At 39.9% G+C, this 20,695-nt stretch overlaps 1 protein-coding gene across 11 annotated transcripts in view; it reads left to right on the forward strand.

Moving 5' to 3' along the window:
* The window catches only part of PAM (peptidylglycine alpha-amidating monooxygenase), a 179,620-nt gene that overhangs the window by 151,929 nt on the left and 6,996 nt on the right, over positions 1–20,695 (forward strand). For all 11 annotated transcript variants that reach the window (XM_005889799.3, XM_005889800.2, XM_070373181.1 and 8 more), the window contains 5 exons: positions 819–1,029; positions 1,483–1,683; positions 4,242–4,357; positions 9,488–9,587; positions 14,370–14,423. In XM_005889799.3, the coding sequence (XP_005889861.2) occupies positions 819–1,029; positions 1,483–1,683; positions 4,242–4,357; positions 9,488–9,587; positions 14,370–14,423 (682 nt within the window). The remainder of the gene's footprint in view (positions 1–818; positions 1,030–1,482; positions 1,684–4,241; positions 4,358–9,487; positions 9,588–14,369; positions 14,424–20,695) is intronic.

Raw genomic sequence — 20,695 nt, forward strand, 5'->3', positions numbered from 1 at the left:
CGGCCAGGTCTGAAATGGTTCATTTAGCACTCAGTGCTCAGGAAAACTTGCCCATAAATGATCCAGTCACCCTCCCGTGTGGGGCTGGCAGGAACCTTAGGGCAAGAGGTGAAACTTCCCCCTACCGAATGTCTAGCTCCCCCGGCCTCCTTCTGAGCTTTCCGTATTTCTTTCCTCTGTCCCCAGGTCTTAGTTCTGTTTTATTACTTTATGTGTTTTATGTATTTTTCATACGCCACCTTAATCTTCCATAAATCGAGACAAGGTCTCTAGTGCATACATGTTTATATGTAAAACAGCAGTTTTTTTGTTCTTTTTAAAGGAAGTTAATATTTCTGTCAGAGTGTAGTCATAATGTTTTATCCTTAAAGGATAAGCTCATGTTTAATACCCGTTTGATGAATAGGTGGGAAAGAACTAGGAAAACTAGGATAAGAAACTAGAACTCAGAAGGCACCGCTAGCCTTCAAGCATCATCTCAGTGAGCCGTTTATTGCCCTTGTATTGGCTGGGGCACACCGAACTGGTAGCTGAGGAAGAGGAAGTGGGGGAGGGTGGAACAGGGCATCCACGTGCTAGTCTCTGCTCGCCACCAGTGACCTGAAGAAACTTGGGCAGGTCCCTTAATCTCTGTGAGTCTCACTCATCAAATGAAGGAAGCAGACCAGATCATTTCCAGAGTCCCATCCAGTTCTGAAAAGTACCTGCTTGTAAATAGGTCTCTTGAGAGCTGACCCTCGAATTGCCTGAGTCAGGTAGGTGGGCGTCAATAAATAACCATGCAAAGTGAGTGAGGCTTTCGGTCTTTTTTTGAAAAGGTGTTCAAACTAGATCCAAAGAGTAAAGAAGGCCCTCTGCTAACCCTGGGAAGGAGCATGCAACCAGGCAGTGACCAGAATCACTTCTGTCAGCCCACCGATGTGGCTGTGGATCCAGACACCGGAACCATCTATGTGTCAGATGGCTACTGCAACAGTCGCCTTGTGCAGTTTTCACCAAGTGGAAAATTCATCACACAGTGGGGAGAAGGTACTCAGTTAGACTCTTTATCTCGGCTTCTCATTCTTGGCCAGCATCACAAGGAACAAGAGGCTGGCCATCCCTCCTTTGGGAGGGAATGAGCATGGCCATCCCATTCTTTGGGATGTAATTGTCCCTTGAGTGAGGAAAACAGGGCTTCCAAATGCATCCACCTGGTTGTACACTATCTCTTTCTCACTCACACACACACACACACACACACACACACAGTCTTAAGGAGGAAAGGAATGCTTCTACCCAAAAGCTTTAAACTTTATCCAAACAGGGAGAAAATCTGTCATGTATTCATGGGCAAAGATACTGACTGCTTTACCTTATTTTTCCCCTGGTTCCAGATATTTAGTGGCTTACTATAGTGAATTTTGAAGTTTAGGAGACTTCAGAGTCAAAGTTTGGGTGATTTTACACATTGTAAGTCTGAGGTTTTTCTTCATTCTGTAGCGTCTCTAGAGAGCAGTCCTAAACCAGGCCAGTTCAGAGTTCCTCACAGCTTGGCCCTGGTGCCTCCCCTGGGCCAGCTGTGTGTGGCAGACCGGGAAAACGGTCGGATCCAGTGTTTCAAAACCGACACCAAAGAATTTGTGCGCGAGATTAAGCACCCATCGTTTGGAAGAAATGTGTTTGCAATTTCATACATACCAGGTATTTCATTTTTATTTTCTGTGTTTTTTCATACTGCTTTCCATCCTTAAAAAGTGTCTGTATGATCTTCATATGCTCTTACGGTAAACCATTTTAAGCTCAAGCACCACTGTTCTTTATACAGAAATAATGAACTCAAAAGATTTAGCAGCTGTTTGTGATGGATTAAAAAGCATTCCCTTATATTTTTATTTTTTGTTAATTTTGATCATTTGCTCTAGTTATTAAATGATTAATATTTTGTCTTCATACATCATCAACAGATGGTGTATGTTGATAAAGTCAGTATTCAAAATACTTCTGCTTCACATTTTTTTAAAGAGTGATGGCCAATTTTTTAAAGATAAATAGGTGAAGTAAGTAGGGGCTTATGTGTCAGGAGAAATGATCAGTGAAATCTGTAGTTTTTTCTCATTTTCAAAATAGATTTTCTTGACTTAAAGAAAACCAGAAAAATAATTCAAACTTACAAAATAGGGTTTATTTAATTCATATTTTAAAAACAGAATTTCTTTATATCATGAATACTGAACAATTGAAAATATATTTCTAGAATTTATATATGATTTTTGCAATACATTCAATAAATACATCTATACGTGTATTAAAGATGCATTACTACATAGTTATCACAATAATATTTCTATTTCTCATGCTATTGAAGTTGCATATGGCTGCTCTCAGGGTTTCCTTGGTGGCTCAGGTAGTGAAGAATCTGTCTGCAATGCAGGAAACGAGTTCAATCCCTGGGTCAGGAAGATTCCTAGAGAAGGAAATGGCAACCCACTCCAGCATTCTTGCCTGGAGAATTCCATGGACAGAGGAGTCTGGCCGGCTACTGCTCATGGGTTCTCAAAGAGTTGGACACAACTGAACAGCTAACACACACATGGCTAATATCTTCTCAGGCAGCCCCCAGTTTATGTAAGACACGGAATAAAGGGACTCAAGGGACTGAAACAGGAACACATTGGCTTCCCTAAGGAATAAGTAATTAAAAAGTAATAAAAGACTCATTAATGTTAATGAAAGATAAATTCTCGTGTTGGTTTTTACCTCCTATTTAAAGAATAAGTTTGGCAAGACCATTTACTTAATCAACAAAGGACCATATAGTCAAAGCTATGGTCTTTCCATTAGTCACGTATGGATGTGAGAGTTGGACCATAAAGAAGGCTGAGCACTGAAGAATTGATGCTTTTGAACTGTGGTGTTGGAGAATACTCTTGCAAGTCTCTTGGATTGCAAGGAGATCAAACCAGTCTATCCTGAAGAAAATCAATCCTGAGTATCCATTGGAGGACTGATGCTGAGGCTGAAGCTCCAGTACTTCGGCCACCTGTGATGCGAAGAACTGACTCACTGGAAAACACCCTGATGGTGGGAGAGATTGAAGGCAGGAAGAGAAAGGGATGATAGAGGATGAGATTGTTGGATGGCATCACCGACTCAATGGACATGAGTTTGAGAAAGCTCTGGGAGATGGTGAAGGACAGGGAAGCCTGGAGTACTACAGTCCATGGGGTCACAGAGTTGGACATGACTGAGAGACTGAGCAACAACAAATTTACTTAAGAAAGAGGGTGATCAAGTTCATAGTGAATAAAAATAAATCAAATATGAGAAGAAAAACATTAGGAGAAAAGAGAGGAAATCTGGTTAAAAAGAGAATCTCAGCAAAAGACAAAGTGCATTATAATTGGAATTCTCTCTACAATGTTACACAGTAGTAACTGATGTTAATAGTGGTAATATTTTTTAGTATGATGTGGTAAAGAACCCTATCCTGAAATCCTTAAATAAGATGAAAAAACTTTCAATACAGGTTTAGTATTCTGTATATTTTATTGTTTTAATTCTTTAAAATATAATATTCAATCATCTGCAGTACTAATCAAAGCATCACAGTTTCCATTTTTTTGGATAAACACTACTAAACTAAGAAATATGATTTACTGCAAAGAGTATTCATTGAATTAGTATAAACATTGGTCTAATTTTTTTAGTTAGAAAAAAATGTCTTTGATAATCTGAAATATGCATCTCACATTTCCAAGGGGTAGTTGTTTAAAATCAGATCATTCTTCTATTTATGCTATAACTTCACTTTCTTTGCCTATTTTTCTCTGATTCTATTTGTAGCTATCACAGATGTTAACATATTTTTTTAAAAGATCTGATACCCTAAAATGATTGCTTTCAATAACCTGACTCTTCCCATAACCTGTTTAGTATATCTACATATATATTCCTCTACCTGTGTCATCTCCTCTATAACTGTAGATTACTGATTTCATAACTGGATTACTGATTTCTACTGGCTTCCTCAGTGGGACAGGCCTTGCGGTTCTTGGTTTTCCTATTACAAGGTTAGCCTCCTAACCTGTCTGTTCCTGATCTTATTACTCAGAGACATCTACTAAGTATTCTGTTTTCCACGTTTGTTGCCAAATGTAGGGTTGACCCTATGTTTCTTGTTTGTGCCCTATGCACACATGTGTTTAAAAGCCAGTCTTACGCATATTTTAAAGGAAGGTTAACTGGATATGTTGTCACAGGTTTGCTCTTTGCGGTGAATGGAAAGCCTTACTTTGAGGACCAAGAACCTGTGCAAGGATTTGTGATGAACTTTTCTAGCGGGGAAATTATCGATGTCTTCAAGCCAGTGCGCAAGGTATTCACATTCATTAACTATGTATCAGTTTTCTTGAGGATAAAATGAAAATGTGAATCTTGGAACTCAATTTATACTTCAGTCATTTTTTTTTAATTTAAAGGTGACGTGATAGTTTTCTGGCTAGGTTGATGGGAATGCTGTATACTGTGTTTTATTTAGAAACAATGTCCTTGTCTATTCCTAGCTGAATTTCACAGATGCAAGTTAACACTATATGCAGTTCCAAGGTTCTTAGTAGATTTTTGTACATGATAGCAGGCTTAAATTCACTGCAGTTAGAATATCGAAAATGTAAGATATTTTACATTTTAGATATTCCTGGTTTTATCCAAGTAGAAAAGATACCACAATATGATCAACTGTAATTTTATAGTCCTCTTAGATTCAATAGAAATGCTGCTTGCTTTTTTAATGTTATTTTAATGTTACTACACTGAGCAACAAGACTTGAAAATAGCACTCCTGGAATCAAGTTCTAGCGACTTGGTTTCAGTAAAAGACGCATGTCTAGTTCTGGCCTCACAGTGGTATCCCATGGTTTACTCTCACTGTGCTTTATACCAACACGGCGACCATGCTGTGCTGTGCCCATTGCCCTCTGTCTCCTCAGTTAACTTCTCCGCAGAATAACTGTCAGAATGATCAGAATACTCACATGCACCACCTGAATGTGCTTGGGGTATATCAATTTTAGCCAAAATGCTGCAAATAAGAGCTATTTTTCAAAATTTGTAAAGATTTATCAGCTTCAGTGGGTCAAAATGCAACTTATCATAAGCCACTGGATAAACATCTCCAGACTCAATTTCTTACAGTATTCTCTAAGACACCAAATTTGCTAGCTCAAAAAAGAAAAAAAGAAAAAAAAAACACTTTACAATGCCACTGTTAGAACACTGACAGCCTGTCTGGGATTTACTAAGCTTCATTCTAAAGGTATTTATTAAGCACCTATCTGTGTCACAGGCATTATACTAGATACTACGGCTATGATAGTGAACAGGACAGGGCACAGCCTTTCCTTCAAATGGAGTTTTAGCAAAACTTACAGGATCCACGTTGAACCAAACTAAATCTGAAGTAAAGATTCCAGTACCAATTTCTTTTTTTCTTTTTTTTTTTTTAGTTTCTTTTGATAAATTGATATAATAAGCAAGACTTTTCATGGAAGTATTTCAGCTAAAAAGCAATAAACAATCAAATGCCCAATCATAATAGCCCTTCAGAAACAAATTCATTAGATTGAGAATAGATGTTTTATTTCAGTAGTGTTTCAGCCCTTTATTGATTATCTGATCTTCATTGCTTTGCCACTTGGAGCTTCTTCATATCTGTTGATAAAGAAAGTGAGGGATACTTCACTTCCTGTCAGAGCTTCACTTTGTTTTCAAACAGTGTTTGCTTGATTGTTCTTTAAATAATAAAATACCGTGTCAATCGGGATATGAACTTTTAATTCAAATGTGCATCTAGAGAGCAACACTAAGTGCTAAGCTAGAGGCTAGATTCTAAATAAGCTTTACTGTCATAAAAATATAAGCATCCCTGAATGAAGGTTTCAGGAAGCCTTATGCCTGAACATCAGTATTCATCAGACATCCCATGATGAGTAAGTCACAGTATATGGGTCAGTACAGCAAACTTGAAAAGAGACTCTGACTCCAAGGTGAAATTTGCTTTTCCTTTCAATAAACAAGACTTGATATTACACCGAAACATAGAAATGTATTCTGTGTTGATTCAGTAAGCTGAAACCCATCTGCGAATCTCTCAGACTTTTCATTTAATTAGATTATCATCACAAAGATTAAGGAGAATAATATGGTACAATATTATTACTTACTCTTATGTAAGAAGTGATTTTTCCTTCAAAAGTCAAGTTTTACATACTGTGTCTGTGCCGCTGTTTGCTCTTGTCCACTGCTTGTGCCTTTATGTAGTTCAGATCTCCCTCTTCCATGACATTCTTTAGGAATGTTTATGTTGGAATATACAATCCCCATCTTTATCCCTGTGCAGCCGAACTGAGATGGTAGGACAGTAGAGAAGATGAGTCTATCAAACGGTGTCAAAGAGTTCTGAGGGCAAAAGATATATCGTTGCTCTCCACATTCTTCCTCCCATAATCACAGCAAAGACTGGTCCTACCGTCTGCTTTCACACACACCCTTCAGGCTGGAATTTTTTTTGTCTTCTTTATTTGCAAGGCTGCTCTTGTGGAAAAGGAAGGAAATAATCCCCACTGCGCAATACCAAAAAAAAGAAGGGAACAGTAACCCCAGATTCATGTTATTTCTCCGACCCTAACTATGGAGATTAAAATCACTGTATTTGACAGTATTTGAGCCTGAGGTTCACACAAGGGAAGTTACCTATCCAAAGCCACACAGGAAGTAGCACACCTGGATCTTAAACACAGATGTTTTATACTTTAAACTGTGTTTAATATTGAGGCCAGGGGACATATTAAATCATAACATGAACCAATTTCTTAGAGAATGATTTTACTTAATATTAAGTAAGTTTCAACTTATCTTGTTTAAAGCACACGTAGTTAGGCTATGGAGAACACAAATTCCTTATGAATTATTAAAACAAAATACAAGCTGTTGAGGGCAGATTGCTCTGGGCTGTGTCACCAGATACCCAGGAGGATGCTAGCATTCTTTCCTCTATAATTTTATTTTGTTAGGGAGAAGTACCTCAAGCGAAGATGTCAAAGCGTAGAGTAGATCTTTAAATCTTTTCGACTCTGAAGTCGTAAAACTTAGTCCTAAATCTGACAACATGTTGTTTCAGTTGACACAGAGCAGTGAAACAATGCATTTAAAAGATTACAGTTGAGTGCCTGTGACTGCAGTAGGAATAGAGGTCTCAAAGTCCCATTCACTAAGCTTCCCCTGAACCCCTCCTGTGGCCCCAAAATATTTTCATTGAACTCTTGTTACCCTGGATCAGTGTGAGAACCACAGACAGAGGTTCACTGTTGTTATAGCCTTGAACTGATGGCCCTTCCAATGAATAGTTCAAACATTACCCCCCACCTTTGTTCCTCCACCTATTATATATAATGTTTTTCCCATCAGAAAATGTGAAGCACTTTACAACCATATTGTTGTCGTTCACTCCTAAGTCACGTCCAACTCTTTGTGACCCTATGGACTGCAGCGCACCGGGCTTCCCTGTTTTTCACTGTCTCCTGGAATTTGCTCAAACTCATGTCTATCGGTGATGCCATCCAACCACCTCATCCTCTGTCGTCCCCTTCTCCTCCCACCTTCAATCTTTCCAGCATCAGAGTCTTTTCCAACAAGTCAGTTCTTCACATCAGGTGGCCAAAGTACTGGAGCTTCATCATCAGTCCTTCCAATGAATATTCGGGGTTGATTTCCTTTAGGATGGACTGGTTTGATCTCCTTGTTTGCAAACCGGCTTTTTAAAACATGTTTTTGTAGAGAAGAGGAACTCCCTGTGATTGTCCAGCCTTTTTGCCACCAAAATCAGGTGAACTCCAAATGAAGACGAACGTTTCCTGACTGACTGAGGGGACTGCACCAAGGCATCATTTGGATTCCTGGCTCTCTGTCCTTCTCCTGCTCTTTTGTCAAGCTCATTTGATAGTCTGAAGAAATGTGCCTCCTTGGCATGGCTGTCTCATGTTTTTCTTTTCAATGTGATAAATTGTTGCTGATTTTAAAAGACAGTAGTTTCACCAAAGCATGTATTCTGGCCCTTTCTCCGTGAGCTACGAACAGAAGCTTGCCTCCTTAGCGCCCTTTACACTCATCAAACCAAAGTGGACAGAGGCTGGCTGATAAGCCCACAGTCAGGATAATGTTCCTGTTCATACTCACCGATCATCTCTTTAGAATGGTGTACTCATTCTAAGCAGGCCTCCTGGCCTCAAAGGTGAAAATACCATCCACCTCCTGCCAACTGGTGGACACGTGGCACCTTTGAAAGCTTCGGTAGACAGATGGAAATGTCAGCCGCCCAGCATTTTCAGCCTGCTTTTCCAGGAACTAGCCTGGTGACCCTGAGAAAGTCACATAAGAGAGCTGCCCTTTCTGCTGTGTCCTCGTGAGTGAGATGGCATGATGTTGAAATGAAAATGTGTGGTGCAGAAAGATATCATAAAACACCAGTTTAGCTGCAGTAGGCACAAAAGCCAGCAAATACTAGAGGGAACACTCCATTTGTTTCCTTTGCTGACTGAAAATATTGTCAACACTGGGCTTCAGAGTAGGAGTATGCCATATTACTGCAGAGCTCTTAATATGCATTTCAGAAATAATAGGAATGCCCTGAATCTTTAAAATGATACCTCTTATCTGTAACACATAAATACTTTTTAAGGAAGCGTATGATAGCTTGATGGGAATTTAAAAAAAAAAACCAAAAACTAATTGCCTGGTCCTTTTTAATTGTCTAAATTAAGCCAGCAAATTTGACAGTGGTCAAAGTTAGAAAAAAATATGAGGGCAAAAGGGAAAAGTGAAAGTCACTTAGTTGTGTCCAACTCTTCCATGGAATTCTCCAGGCCAGAATACTGGAGTGGGTAGCCTTTCCCTTCTCCAGGGGATCTTCCTGACCCAGGGATCGAACCCAGGTCTCCCTCATTGCAGGCGGATTCTTTACCAGCTGAGCCACAGGGGAAAACCAAGAATACTGGAGTGGGTAGCCTTTCCCTTCTCCAGCGAATCTTCCAAAACCAGGTCTCCTGCATTGCAGGTAGATTCTTTACTAACTGAGCTATGAAGAAAGCCCAAAGGCAAAAATAAATATAAATAATTAGATAAATATAAACAATTAGATAAATGGCATAACATCAACTAAACAACACTGTAAAAAAGTAACCTGCTTGTAAATGCTCGCTTTTTATAAGACCTGAAGTCAGTGTTGAGGCTCCCACGGCGTTTCCCACCTTATAGAATTAGGTCTGGCGGAGGCGGCGTCCAGTGCGTGAAATGGGTGACTCAAATCTTTCATTTTGAGCTGCTTCCATCACTGTTTCTTTGGTTGAGTCACATGCTTATGGTTCCCTTGTGTGCTCTGCTCTGCCTTTTCGCCTCTTCATGAAGAACCGGGCACGGGCTCGCCCTTACCGTGTGCTTCTTGTTCTGGCAGCACTTCGACATGCCCCACGACATTGCTGCGTCCGAGGACGGGACCGTGTACGTCGGAGACGCTCACACCAACACCGTGTGGAAGTTCACCTCGACCGAAAGTACGGCTTTTACAGCGTGATTGTCCACACTTTTCACTCAGGTTTATTGCTTAAAAACATGTGAAAAGAAATGTGCTTGTCCTTCTCTTTTTATGGTTAGTAGCGTAGGAAGTCAAGGTATGATTCAGTTCACTTCAGTTCAGTTCAGTCGCTCAGTCGTGTCTCTTTGCAACCCCAAGGTATGATTGGCAGTTGTTAAAAGACCTCTTTGGTAGTCATTTCAGGGATTAAATGTCTTTAAAGTGGAAAGCAACATTTTTTTTTTTCTGCTGGAAGTTATACCCTTTTTTCCACAGATATTCCACAGGAAATTCTTGATGCCTGAAGAAATGTCTGTTATGCTGAAAGCCCACATTAATTCCCACTTAGCTCTACAGGGAGGCGCTGGCTCTGGCAAAGCAGAGAGGCTGAGGGAGGCATCACTTCCCAAGTGGCTCTTCGGCTCTCAGTAGCTGCGGAGCATCTCAGAAGACCAGTATCTGAGTCAGACATGTTTCATCCCAAACAGGAGGCACTCTGCATTTTCCCTTCAAAATTCAGGTTGTTCAAAATACTGAACTGTCTTTTCATGAACTCACAAATCATGTCTGGGAATAGAAGAGCGTCTCTATCAGGATCAGGCCCAGCTAGTTTGGGGATTTCTAATTGTACTTTGGACACTATTTCTAATTCTTAAAGGGTATTCTAAACTAGCCTCTAAACTAGCCTTTTTCTACTAAAAAACTTAAGCTTTCTAACTTGAACAATACCAAATGCTTAAGAGGCCACAAAACTCAGTGTCCAAAGATGCTTTTAAAATATGTCAGGGTACAAACAGGAAGAGAAGATGAGGTTAAGGAGAAGAATTGAGGATAATAAATTTGAGGTATTGGGAGTTACAACAGGTTTCTTTAAACAGAGAAAAAATAAAGACTGGTGGGCTTGATGAAGGTAAGAAATACTACTTATAATAAGGAAAAATGCGAATTATAACTAGGAAAAAATACAAGATATAACAAAGAAAAGTAAAATAATGAGTCCAAAAACTTTAATCGTATAGCATACAGGTCTTGGGCAAGAATCCCTTAGAAGAAATAGAGTAGCCCTCATAGTCAAAAAAAGAGTCTGGAATGCAGTACTTCAATGCAATTTCAAAAACAACAGAATGATCTCTATTCATTTCCAAGGCAAACCATTCAATATCATGGTAATCAAAGTCTATGCCCTGAACAGTAACGCTGAAGAAGCTGAAGTTGAACGGTTCTATGAAGACCTACAAGACCTTCTAGAACTAACACCCAAAAAGGATGTCCTTTCATTATAGGGACTAGAGTCCCTAGAATGTGAAAGTAGGGAGTCAAAGACCCCTGGAGTAACAGGCAGACTTGGTCTTGGAGCACAGAATGAAGCAGGGCAAAGGCTAACAGAGTTTTGCCAAGAGAATGCACTAGTCATGGCAAACACCCTCTTCCAACAATACAAGAAAATACTCTACACGTGTTCATCACCAGATGTTCAACACCAAAATCAGATTGATTATAGTCTCTGCAGCCAAAGATGGAGAAGCTCTATACAGTCAGCAAAAACAAGATCAGGAGCTGACTGTGGCTCAGATCATGAACTCCTTATTGTCAAATTCAGACTTAAATAGAAAAAAGTGGGGAAAACCACAAGATCATTCAGGTATGACCTAAGTCAAACACCTTACAATTATACAGTGGAAGTGAGAAATAGATTCAAGGGATTAGATCTGATTGACAGAATGCCTGAAGAACTATGGATGGAGGTTTGTGACTGTATAGGAGGTGGTGATCAAGACCATCTCCAAGAAAAAGAAATAGAAAAAGGCAAAATGCTTGTCTGAGGAGACCTTACAAATACCTGTGAATAGACGAGAAGCAAAAAAGCAAAGGAGAAAAGGAAAGATATATTCATCTGAAGTTAGAGTTCCAGAGAATAGCAAGGAGAGATAAGAAAGTCTTCCTCAGTGATCAATGCCAAGAAATAGAGGAAAACAATAGAATGGGAAAGACCAGAGATCTCTTCAAGAAAATTAGAGATACCAAGGGAACATTTTATGCAAACATGGGCACAATAAAGGACAAAAAGGGTATGGACCAAACAGAAGATATTAAGAAGAGGTGGCAAGAATACACGGAAAAACTGTACAAAAAGATCTTCATGACCCAGATAATCATGATGGTATGATCACTCACCTAGAGCCAGACATCCGGGAATTCAAAGTCAAGTGGGCCTTAGGAAGCATCACTACGAACAAAGCTAGTGGACATGATAGAATTCCAGTTGAGCTATTTCAAGTCCTAAAACATGATGCTGTGAAAGTGCTGCACTCAATATGCCAGCAAATTTGGAAAACTCAGCAGTGGCCACAGGACTGGAAAAGGTCAGTTTTCATTCCAATCCCAAAGAAAGGCAATGCCAAAGAATGCTCAAACTATCACATCAGGTGGCCAAAGTATTGGAGTTTCAGCTCATCTCACACACTGGCGAAGTAATGCACAAAATTGTCCAAGGCAGGATTCAACAGTATGTAAACAGTGAACTTTCATATGTTCAAGCTGGATTTAGAAAAGGCAGAGGAACCAGAAATCAAATTGCCAACATCTGGTGGATCATTGAAAAAGCAAGACAGTTCCAGAAAACATCTACTTCTGCTTTATTGACTACACCAAAGCCTTTGACCATGTGGATCACAACAAACTGTGGAAAATTCTGAAAGAGATGGGAGTACCAGAGCACCTTACATGCCTCCTGAGAAATCTGTATGCAGGTCAAGAAGCAACAGTTAGAACTGGACGTGGAACAACAGACTGGTTCCAAATAGGGAAAGGAGTACTTCAAGGCTGTATATTGTCACCCTGATTATTTAACTTGTATGCAGAGTACATCATGCAAAATGCTAGGCTGGATGAAGCACAAGCTGGAATCAAGATGGCCAGGAGAAATATCAATAACCTCAGATATGCAGATGACACCACCCTTATGGCAGAAAGTGAAGAGGAACTCAAAAGCCTCTTGATGAAAGTGAAAGAGGAGAGTGAAAAAGTTGGCTTAAAGCTCAACATTCAGAAAACGAAGATCATGGCATCTGGTCCCATCACTTCATGGCATTTAGATGGGAAAACAATGGAAACAGTGACAGATTTTATTTTGTTGGGCTCCAAAATCACTGCAGACAGTGGCTGCAGCCATGAAGTTAAAAGGTGCTTGCTCCTTGGAAGAAAAGCTTTGACCAACCTAGACAGCATACTAAAAAGCAGAGACATTACTTGGCCAACAAAGATCCATCTAGTCAAACCTATGGTTTTTCCAATAGTCATGTGTGGCTGTGAGAGTTGGACTATAAGGAAAGCTGAGCACCAAAGAATTGATGCTTTTGAACTGTGGTGTTGGAGAAGAAGCTTGAGAATCCCTTAGACTGCAAGGAGATCCAACCAGTCCATCCTAAAGAAGATCAGTCCTGAATATTCATTGGAAGAACTGATGCTGAAGCTGAAACTCCACTTTGGCCACCTGATGCGAAGAACTGACTCATTTGAAAAGACCCTGATGCTGGGAATGATTGAAGGCGGGAGAAGGGGACGATGGAGGATGAGATGGTTGGATGGCACCACGACTCCATGGACACGAGTTTGAGCAAGCTCCAGGAGTTGGTGATGGACAGGGAGGCCTGGCGTGCTACAGTGCATGGGGCTGCAGAGAGTCAGACACGGATGAGCGACTGAACTGAACTGAATTGAGTCCTAGTGAGGGCTGAGTGCACAGAGGTGCCTGAGGACTGACGCCCTTCGGCAGTAGCTGCAGACTTCCCTGTAAGCATGCCTGTCCCACCACCTGTCTCCACAAAGAGAAACCAGAGGGTTTGGGGAGATAAGAAAGCAAGGAGAGATGGATAATTCTCAGTTGCATGACTGAAGTCAGGCTTTTCAGAATAAAAATAAATCATTAAATACCCTTAAAGATGGAAAAAAAAACTTCAGAAGTCTAACTAGTATCTTCATTTTACACATAGGAACATGATACTTGAACTCATTAAGACTTCTGTCTAAGCCTCTTTATTCCAGTATTCCAGTTCCACTCCAGGGGTTGGTACTAAACAGAGATGCATATCCGAGTCACCTGGGGAAGGTTTTCAGGGCACACATGGCCAGACCTCACTCACAATCTGCAGGAAAAAGAGGGGTTATAATATGAGTATCTTGGAAAGACTTCCCAAGTTAGTTTGAAATATCCCCTGATTGAGAAGCACTGCAGTACAGCATTCAGCTTTGAAAGAGAAGCCTTCTGCATAGTCCAGAAGGCAACCAAATAATAAATCTGGAAAACAGCACCTTGGGAACAGTAACACCGCCATGGGAGGCTGAACAAGAGTCTTGTGTATTTATATTGTAGTATTTAACTAGGCAGATCAGTTTGTCAACTAGAAGACTGATAATCAAACGTGACAGATCCAGTAATCAGTCTGAGATGTCCACATGAAAACAGCTCCTTGATATTTCAGAAATAATACAGGATTGTAGACTTCACATGGAAGATCTCATTTTATGTACAAAGATCTTAGAGATATTATTTCAGCTTTCCCTAGGAGGATTTTATCCAGGATTCTAGGACCTGGCACCTAATTAGTGATTTATAATATTAAACTCTTTTCTAGTATAAAAATGTATTCAATGAATTAAAGAAATTTTTCTGCTGAAAAAAAATGAATATCAAAATTAAGGTTTCAAATTTTTGTGGGGGGGAATTCTGATTTTTCTCTCTACTTGCTGTGCTATGTTACAGAAATGGAACATCGATCAGTTAAGAAGGCTGGCATTGAGGTTCAGGAAATCAAAGGTTGGTCAGATTCCTCTTATGCCTGTGAAACCCAGGGCGGTTTGTGTTTAATTCATTTATGGTTCTTGATTGTACTTAAAATTTTTCAGGTAAAAATATAATACAACCCGGTAATCATTTATGGTTCTTGATTGTACTTAAAATTTTTCAGGTAAAAATATAATACAACCCAGTAAATTATCTATTAACTTCTACTATGTACTTGAGCCTTTAAGCCTACATGTTGCCACTGCTTTTTCTGATAGACTGGAACAGTAATAATGAGCTCAAATTCAGTGATTTCAGGTGATGAAAAGTGATTGGGGGTGTAAGAAATCTACAAGTGGGCCAGAGACATTTAGAGAGGAAAAAAGTCAGTTGGTCACTTCTGGAAGTATTTTAACCTCAGCCAATTAGAAAAATAACATCCAGCACACTGGGAAAGGTCTTCCTTTATGGGCTCTAATCGTTAGAGTGAAAAGTATCTTTGGTGAGTTAATAATATAGGGGTCTGAAAGATTAGCTGCTCCCTAAGCTCTAGTCTTACTACCATTCAGTCCCCAGCATTTACTGTGGGCCATCCATGTGTAAGATACAGCAGGTTTAAGGTAAACGAAACTGTGCCTGACTTCAAGACGCTTCCAGCCTGTAAGGACTCTGCGTGTACGCGTACATACACATATGCATATGCGGAAGTGTTAGTTGCTCAGTCATGTCCCACTCTGTTGGACCCCATGGACTGTAGCCCACCAGGCTCCTCTGTCCATGGGATTCTCCAGGCAAGAATACTCCAGTGGGTAGCCTTTCCCTTCGTCAGGGGATCTTCGCGACCCAGGGATCAAACCCAGGTCTCCTGCATTGCAGGCAGATTCTTTCCTATCTGAGCCTCTCTCTCTCTTTGGTGTATATTGTAAGGCGTGGGGAAATAGAATGCGGGTACTGGTAAAACTACTGGATTCATTTGGAATCCCGGTCAAATTATTTTCTCCCTTTCTTAGGTTCAGTTTATATGTATACATTTTCACTATTTGCAGGGGTTTGACATGGTCATGTGTAGTTAAGAACTCACTAGAGGTGTTCCTAATGTTTAAGTAGCCAAGTGGCTCATTTCTTAGTTACTTTACAAATTATTCTCCTAGATATTAAGACTTAACCGTAGGCTTCTTGTTTTCCTTTCTCATGAAAGCAGGTGGAAAAGACATGAAAAGAAGCGAGAAGCAAGAGGGAGTTTAGGGATTTTATATAGGCAGATAAGAAAATATAGCCGGCTCAAGGTTGAAAGGGGTAAGCCAATATTATAAAATAAGTAAATAGCAACTCTTTGGCATTTGTAGAGATTATACCCAGGTGACACTACTGAGTGACAGTCATACAACACTCATATTGAAGAAGTTCCTATTTTCTGCTTTTGTTATATATAGAATTATTGATAAGTTCTGTCTGCCCTGAAATAGAGGTATTGGAAAAGATACTATCTAAAGCCACCACTTATGGAGCACAAAAAGGGGCTATACAAAAATTAGGTTTAATCCTTACACCAACCAAATGATAATTGCTCTTATCCTCATTTTACATATGCGAGGAAATAGAGGAACAGAATTAATACTAAGATATTAAATGGTAAAACCAGAATTTAAACCAGTCTGGCACCAAAGCTATGTTCTGAACCACTGTTACTATCCTATTGAGGAGAAATGAGTACCACCAATTCATTCCCCTTAAGTTCTTCCAAGAATTACAGATTGGTGATAGTTGTAGTTTATTCTGAAATTGCTGGATTTCAAAGTAGCCTCACACCATTTCTGTTTAAATCAGTCAGTTCAGTTGCTCAGTCGTGTCCAACTCTTTGTGACCCCATGGACTGCAGCACGCCAGGCTTCCCTGTCCATCACCAACTCCCAGACCTTGATCCAAACTCATGTCCATCGAGTTGGTAATACCATCCAGTCATCTCATCCTCTGTTGTCCCTTTCTCCTCCTGTCTTCAATCTTTCTTAGCATCCAGGATCTTTTCTAATGAGTCAGTTCTTCACATCAGGTGCCCAGTGGCCAAAGTATTGGAGTATCAGCTTCAGCATCAGTCCTTCCAATGAATATTCAGGACTGATTTCCTTTAGGATGGACTGGTTGCATCTCCTTGCAGTCCAAGGGACTCTCAACAGTCTTCTCCAATACTGCAGTACAAGAGCATCAATTCTTAGGTGCTGAGCTTTCTTTATGGTCCAGCTATCACATGCATACATGACTATTGGAAAAACCATAACTTTGACTATACAGAGCTTTGTTGGCAAAGTGATGTCTCTGCTTTTTAATATGCTGTCTAGGTTGGTCATAACTTTTCTTCCAAGTGGCAAGCATCTTTTAATCTCATGGCTGCAATCACCATCTGCAGTGATTTTGGAGCCCTAGAAAATAAAGGCTGTCACTGTATTGTTTCCCCATCTATTTGCCATGAAGTGATGGGACCAGATGCATGATCTTCATTTATTGAATGTTGAGTTTTAAGCCAACTTTTTCACTCTCCTCTTTCACTTTCATCAAGAGGCTCTTTAGTTCTTATTTACTTTCTGCCATAATGATGGTGTCATCTGAATATCTGAGGTTATTGATATTTGTCCCGGCAATTTTGATTCCAGCTCATGCTTCACCCAGACTAGCATTCTGCCTAATGTACTCTGCATATAAGTTAAATAAGCAGGGTGACAATATACAGCCTTGACATACTCCTTTCCCAATGTGGAGCAAGTCCATTGTTCCATGTCCAGTTCCAACTGTTGCTTCTTGACCTGCATACAGATTTCTTAGGAGGCAGGTAACGTGGTCTGGTATTCCCATCTCTTGTAGGATTTTCCACAGTTTGTTGTGATCTACACAGTCAAAGGCTTTAGTATAGTCAATGAAGCAGATGTTTTTCTGGAATTCTCTTGCTTTTTTTATGATCCAGTGGATGTTGGCAATTTGATCTCTGGTTCCTCTGCCTTTTCTAAATTCAGCTTGAACATCTGGAAGTTCATGGTTCATGTACTGGTGAAGCCTAGGTTGGAGAATTTTGAGAATTACTTCACTAACATGCAAGATGAGTGCAATTGTGTGGTAGTTTGAACATTCTTTGGCATTGCCTTTCTTTGGGATTAGAATGAAAACTGACCTTTTCCAGTCCTGTGGCCACTGCTGAAGTTTTCCAAATTTGCTGGCATATTGAGTGCAGCACTTTCACAGCATCATCTTTTAGGATTTGAAATAGCTCAGCTTGAATTCCATCACCTTCACTAACTTTGTTTGTAGTGTTGCTTCCTGAGGCCTACTTGACTTTGCACTCCAAGATGTCTGGCTCTTGGTGAGTGATTATACCATCATGGTTATCTGGGTCATTAAGATCTTTTTTGTATAGTTCTTCTATGTGTACTTGCCTCCTCTTCTTAATATCTGCTGCTTCTCTTAGGTCCATACCGTTTCTGTCCTTTATTGTAAAATGTTCCCCTGGTATCTCTGATTTTCTTGAAGAGATCTCTAGTCTTTCCCATCCTATTGTTTTCCTCTATTTCCTGGCATTGATCACTTAGGAGGGGTTTCTTATCTCTTCTTGCTATTCTTTGGAAGTCTGCATTCAGATGAATATGTCTTTCCTTTTATCTTTTGCCTTTCACTTCTCTTCTTTTCTCAACTATTTGTAAGGCCTCCTCAGATAATCATTTTGCCTTTTTCTATTTCTTTTTCTTGGGGATGATCTTGACCACTGCCTCCTGGACAATATCACAAACCTCCATCCATAGTTCTTCAGGCACTCTATCAGATCTAATCCCTTGAATCTATTTCTCACTTCCACTGTATAATTGTAAGGGATTTGATTTAGGTCATACCTGAATGGTCTAGTGGTTTTCCCTGCTTTCTTCAATTTAAGTCTGAATTTGGCAATAAGGAGTTCATGATCTGAGCCACAGTCAGCTCCTGATCTCATTTTTGCTGACTGGATAGAGTGTCTCCGTCTTCAGTTGCAAAGAGTATAATCAGTATGATTTCGGTATTGACTATCTGGTGATGTCCATGTGTAGCGTCTTTTCTTGTGTTGTTGAAAGAGTGTGTTTGCTATGACCAGTGCATTCTCTTGGCAAAACTGTTAGCCTTTGCCTTGCTTCATTTTGTACTCCAAGGCCAAACTGGCTGTTACTCAGGTATATTTCTTGACTCCCTACTTTTGCATTCCATTCCCCTGTGCTGAAAAAGACATCTTTTTTCATGTCAGTTCTAGAAGGTCTTGTAGGTCATCAAATAACTGTTCAACTTCAGCTTCTTCAACCTAATATTAGTGGTGGGGGCATAGACTTGGATCACTGTGATATTGAATGGTTTGCCTCGGAAGTGAACAGAAGTCATTCTGTTGTTTTTGAAATTGTTCCCAAGTATGGCATTTTGGAGTCTTTTCTTGACTATGAGGGCTACTCCATTTCTTCTAAGGGATTTTTGCCCATAGTAGTAGATATAATGGTCATCTGAGTTAAATTCACCCATTCCAGTCCATTTTAGTTCACTGATTCCTAAAATGTCAATGTTCACTCTTGCCGTCTCCTGTTTGACCACTTCCAATTTACCTTTAAATAGTTCCCACCAAAACTCTGAGACTATACTGGCTGGCCTGTTGTGAACAGCCCAGCCACCCTGTCTCACCCTGGTTGGCCAGTCACGGTGACCAGTGCTCACCCATTGATCACGTTCTCTCTCCCTCTGCACACCACAGAGTCCATCTGGTCATGGAACTTCCCAGTTCAAATAGTAAACTCAATTGAAATCTCTTGTCATGACAGTCCTGTTTTAATAGTTAGGAATACGCAAACCCAAATGAGCTTGTTCTAGTCCTCTTTGAACCCATATGAGTCTTATTAAACTTTTTTTTAAAAAAAGATTATTTTCTTACTACAAAAAGGAATACAAATCATGCTGGATCTCCAAGAGTTTTGTCTTTTATCACAACCTATAAGCTTGGTTTCAACCAGCTCTTATAAAAGAGAGAGAGAAACATCTTCCCAGATTAACAACCCTGTAGATACCTGGTAATTCCACTAACCTTTCATGACACTCATCCCCACTGAATGGTTACACAACTGATCAGTAATAGCAGTTTCTGAATCAGTATTGTGTTCTCAGGCAGTTTCAGGGATAAGAGAATTTGTGATGCTAAGAAACTTAGGAAAGGGATTGAAACTTTCAAATGAAGTTACTAAGGATAAAACAGACACCCCAATATCCCTCCAAAAGCATAGCCTTCACCCCTCCCCCACCCCACAGTGAAAGATGATGATGGTGAATCTGTCTTAGGAAAATAGAAATAAATTCTCTAATGCCATTGGCATCTTAGACCTCATGGAGAGTAACATATTGTAGAGGAACCACAGTGCATTAAACAAACAAACCCAGAAAGGTGTAGAGGAATACCTCGTTTTGTTGCACTTTGCTTTTTACACTTGTGTTTTTCACAAGTGAAAGTTTATGCAGCCCTGCATTGAGCAAGTCTGTCGGCACCATTTTCCAACAGCATTTGCTCACTTCCTGTCTCTGTGTCACATTTCGGTAATTCCTGAAATATTTCAAACTTTTTCAGTGTTATTTGTTATGGTGACCTGTGATCACCATCTTTGATGTTACTGACTTGCTGAAGGCTCAGATAATAGCATATGTTGCAAGAAACTTTTTTTTTTATTAAAGCATGCATATTTTTTTAAGAATGCTATTGTATGCTTAATAGACTATGGTATAGTAGAAACATAACTTTCATATGCAATGGGAACCAAAAACATTTATGTGACTTGCTTAATTGCAGTATGTGCTTTAGCAATGGTCTAGAACTGAACCTCAGTGGCTCCAAAATAAGCCCAGAATCTCACTGATGCTGTATGGACTTTCCATGCCTTCTCACACGTTACTTGCCAGTATGCCATCTAAAACCTTCAGCCTTCAGTTCCATCTGTGATGAATGGGGTAGTAATTGTTATGTTGCTGTATTTAGAATGCCTCTCCTTCCTGTCCCAGTTATTTCCATTCCAAAGGTCTCTGGGCTTCTCCCCTTCTGTAAAGGGGAGAGATGCACACGTGCTTGTGTGTGTGAGCTCACACGAGAGTGCACCTCCCTTTCTAAATGCATTGCTTTAAAGAAGAAAGAGAACACTTCTTATGCATCAGTCTTCAGGATTATTTTTATTTCCAGGTATCTGCAGGGATGCTGGGAAAGCTTGTTTGAAGACATTTTTGTTGTCAATTTAATCTATCTGGCATCTTGTATGACAGGAAAATGTCAATGA

Source organism: Bos mutus, chromosome 7 (assembly GCF_027580195.1).
Source record: "Bos mutus isolate GX-2022 chromosome 7, NWIPB_WYAK_1.1, whole genome shotgun sequence".
In the NCBI taxonomy this organism is placed as follows: domain Eukaryota; kingdom Metazoa; phylum Chordata; class Mammalia; order Artiodactyla; family Bovidae; genus Bos; species Bos mutus.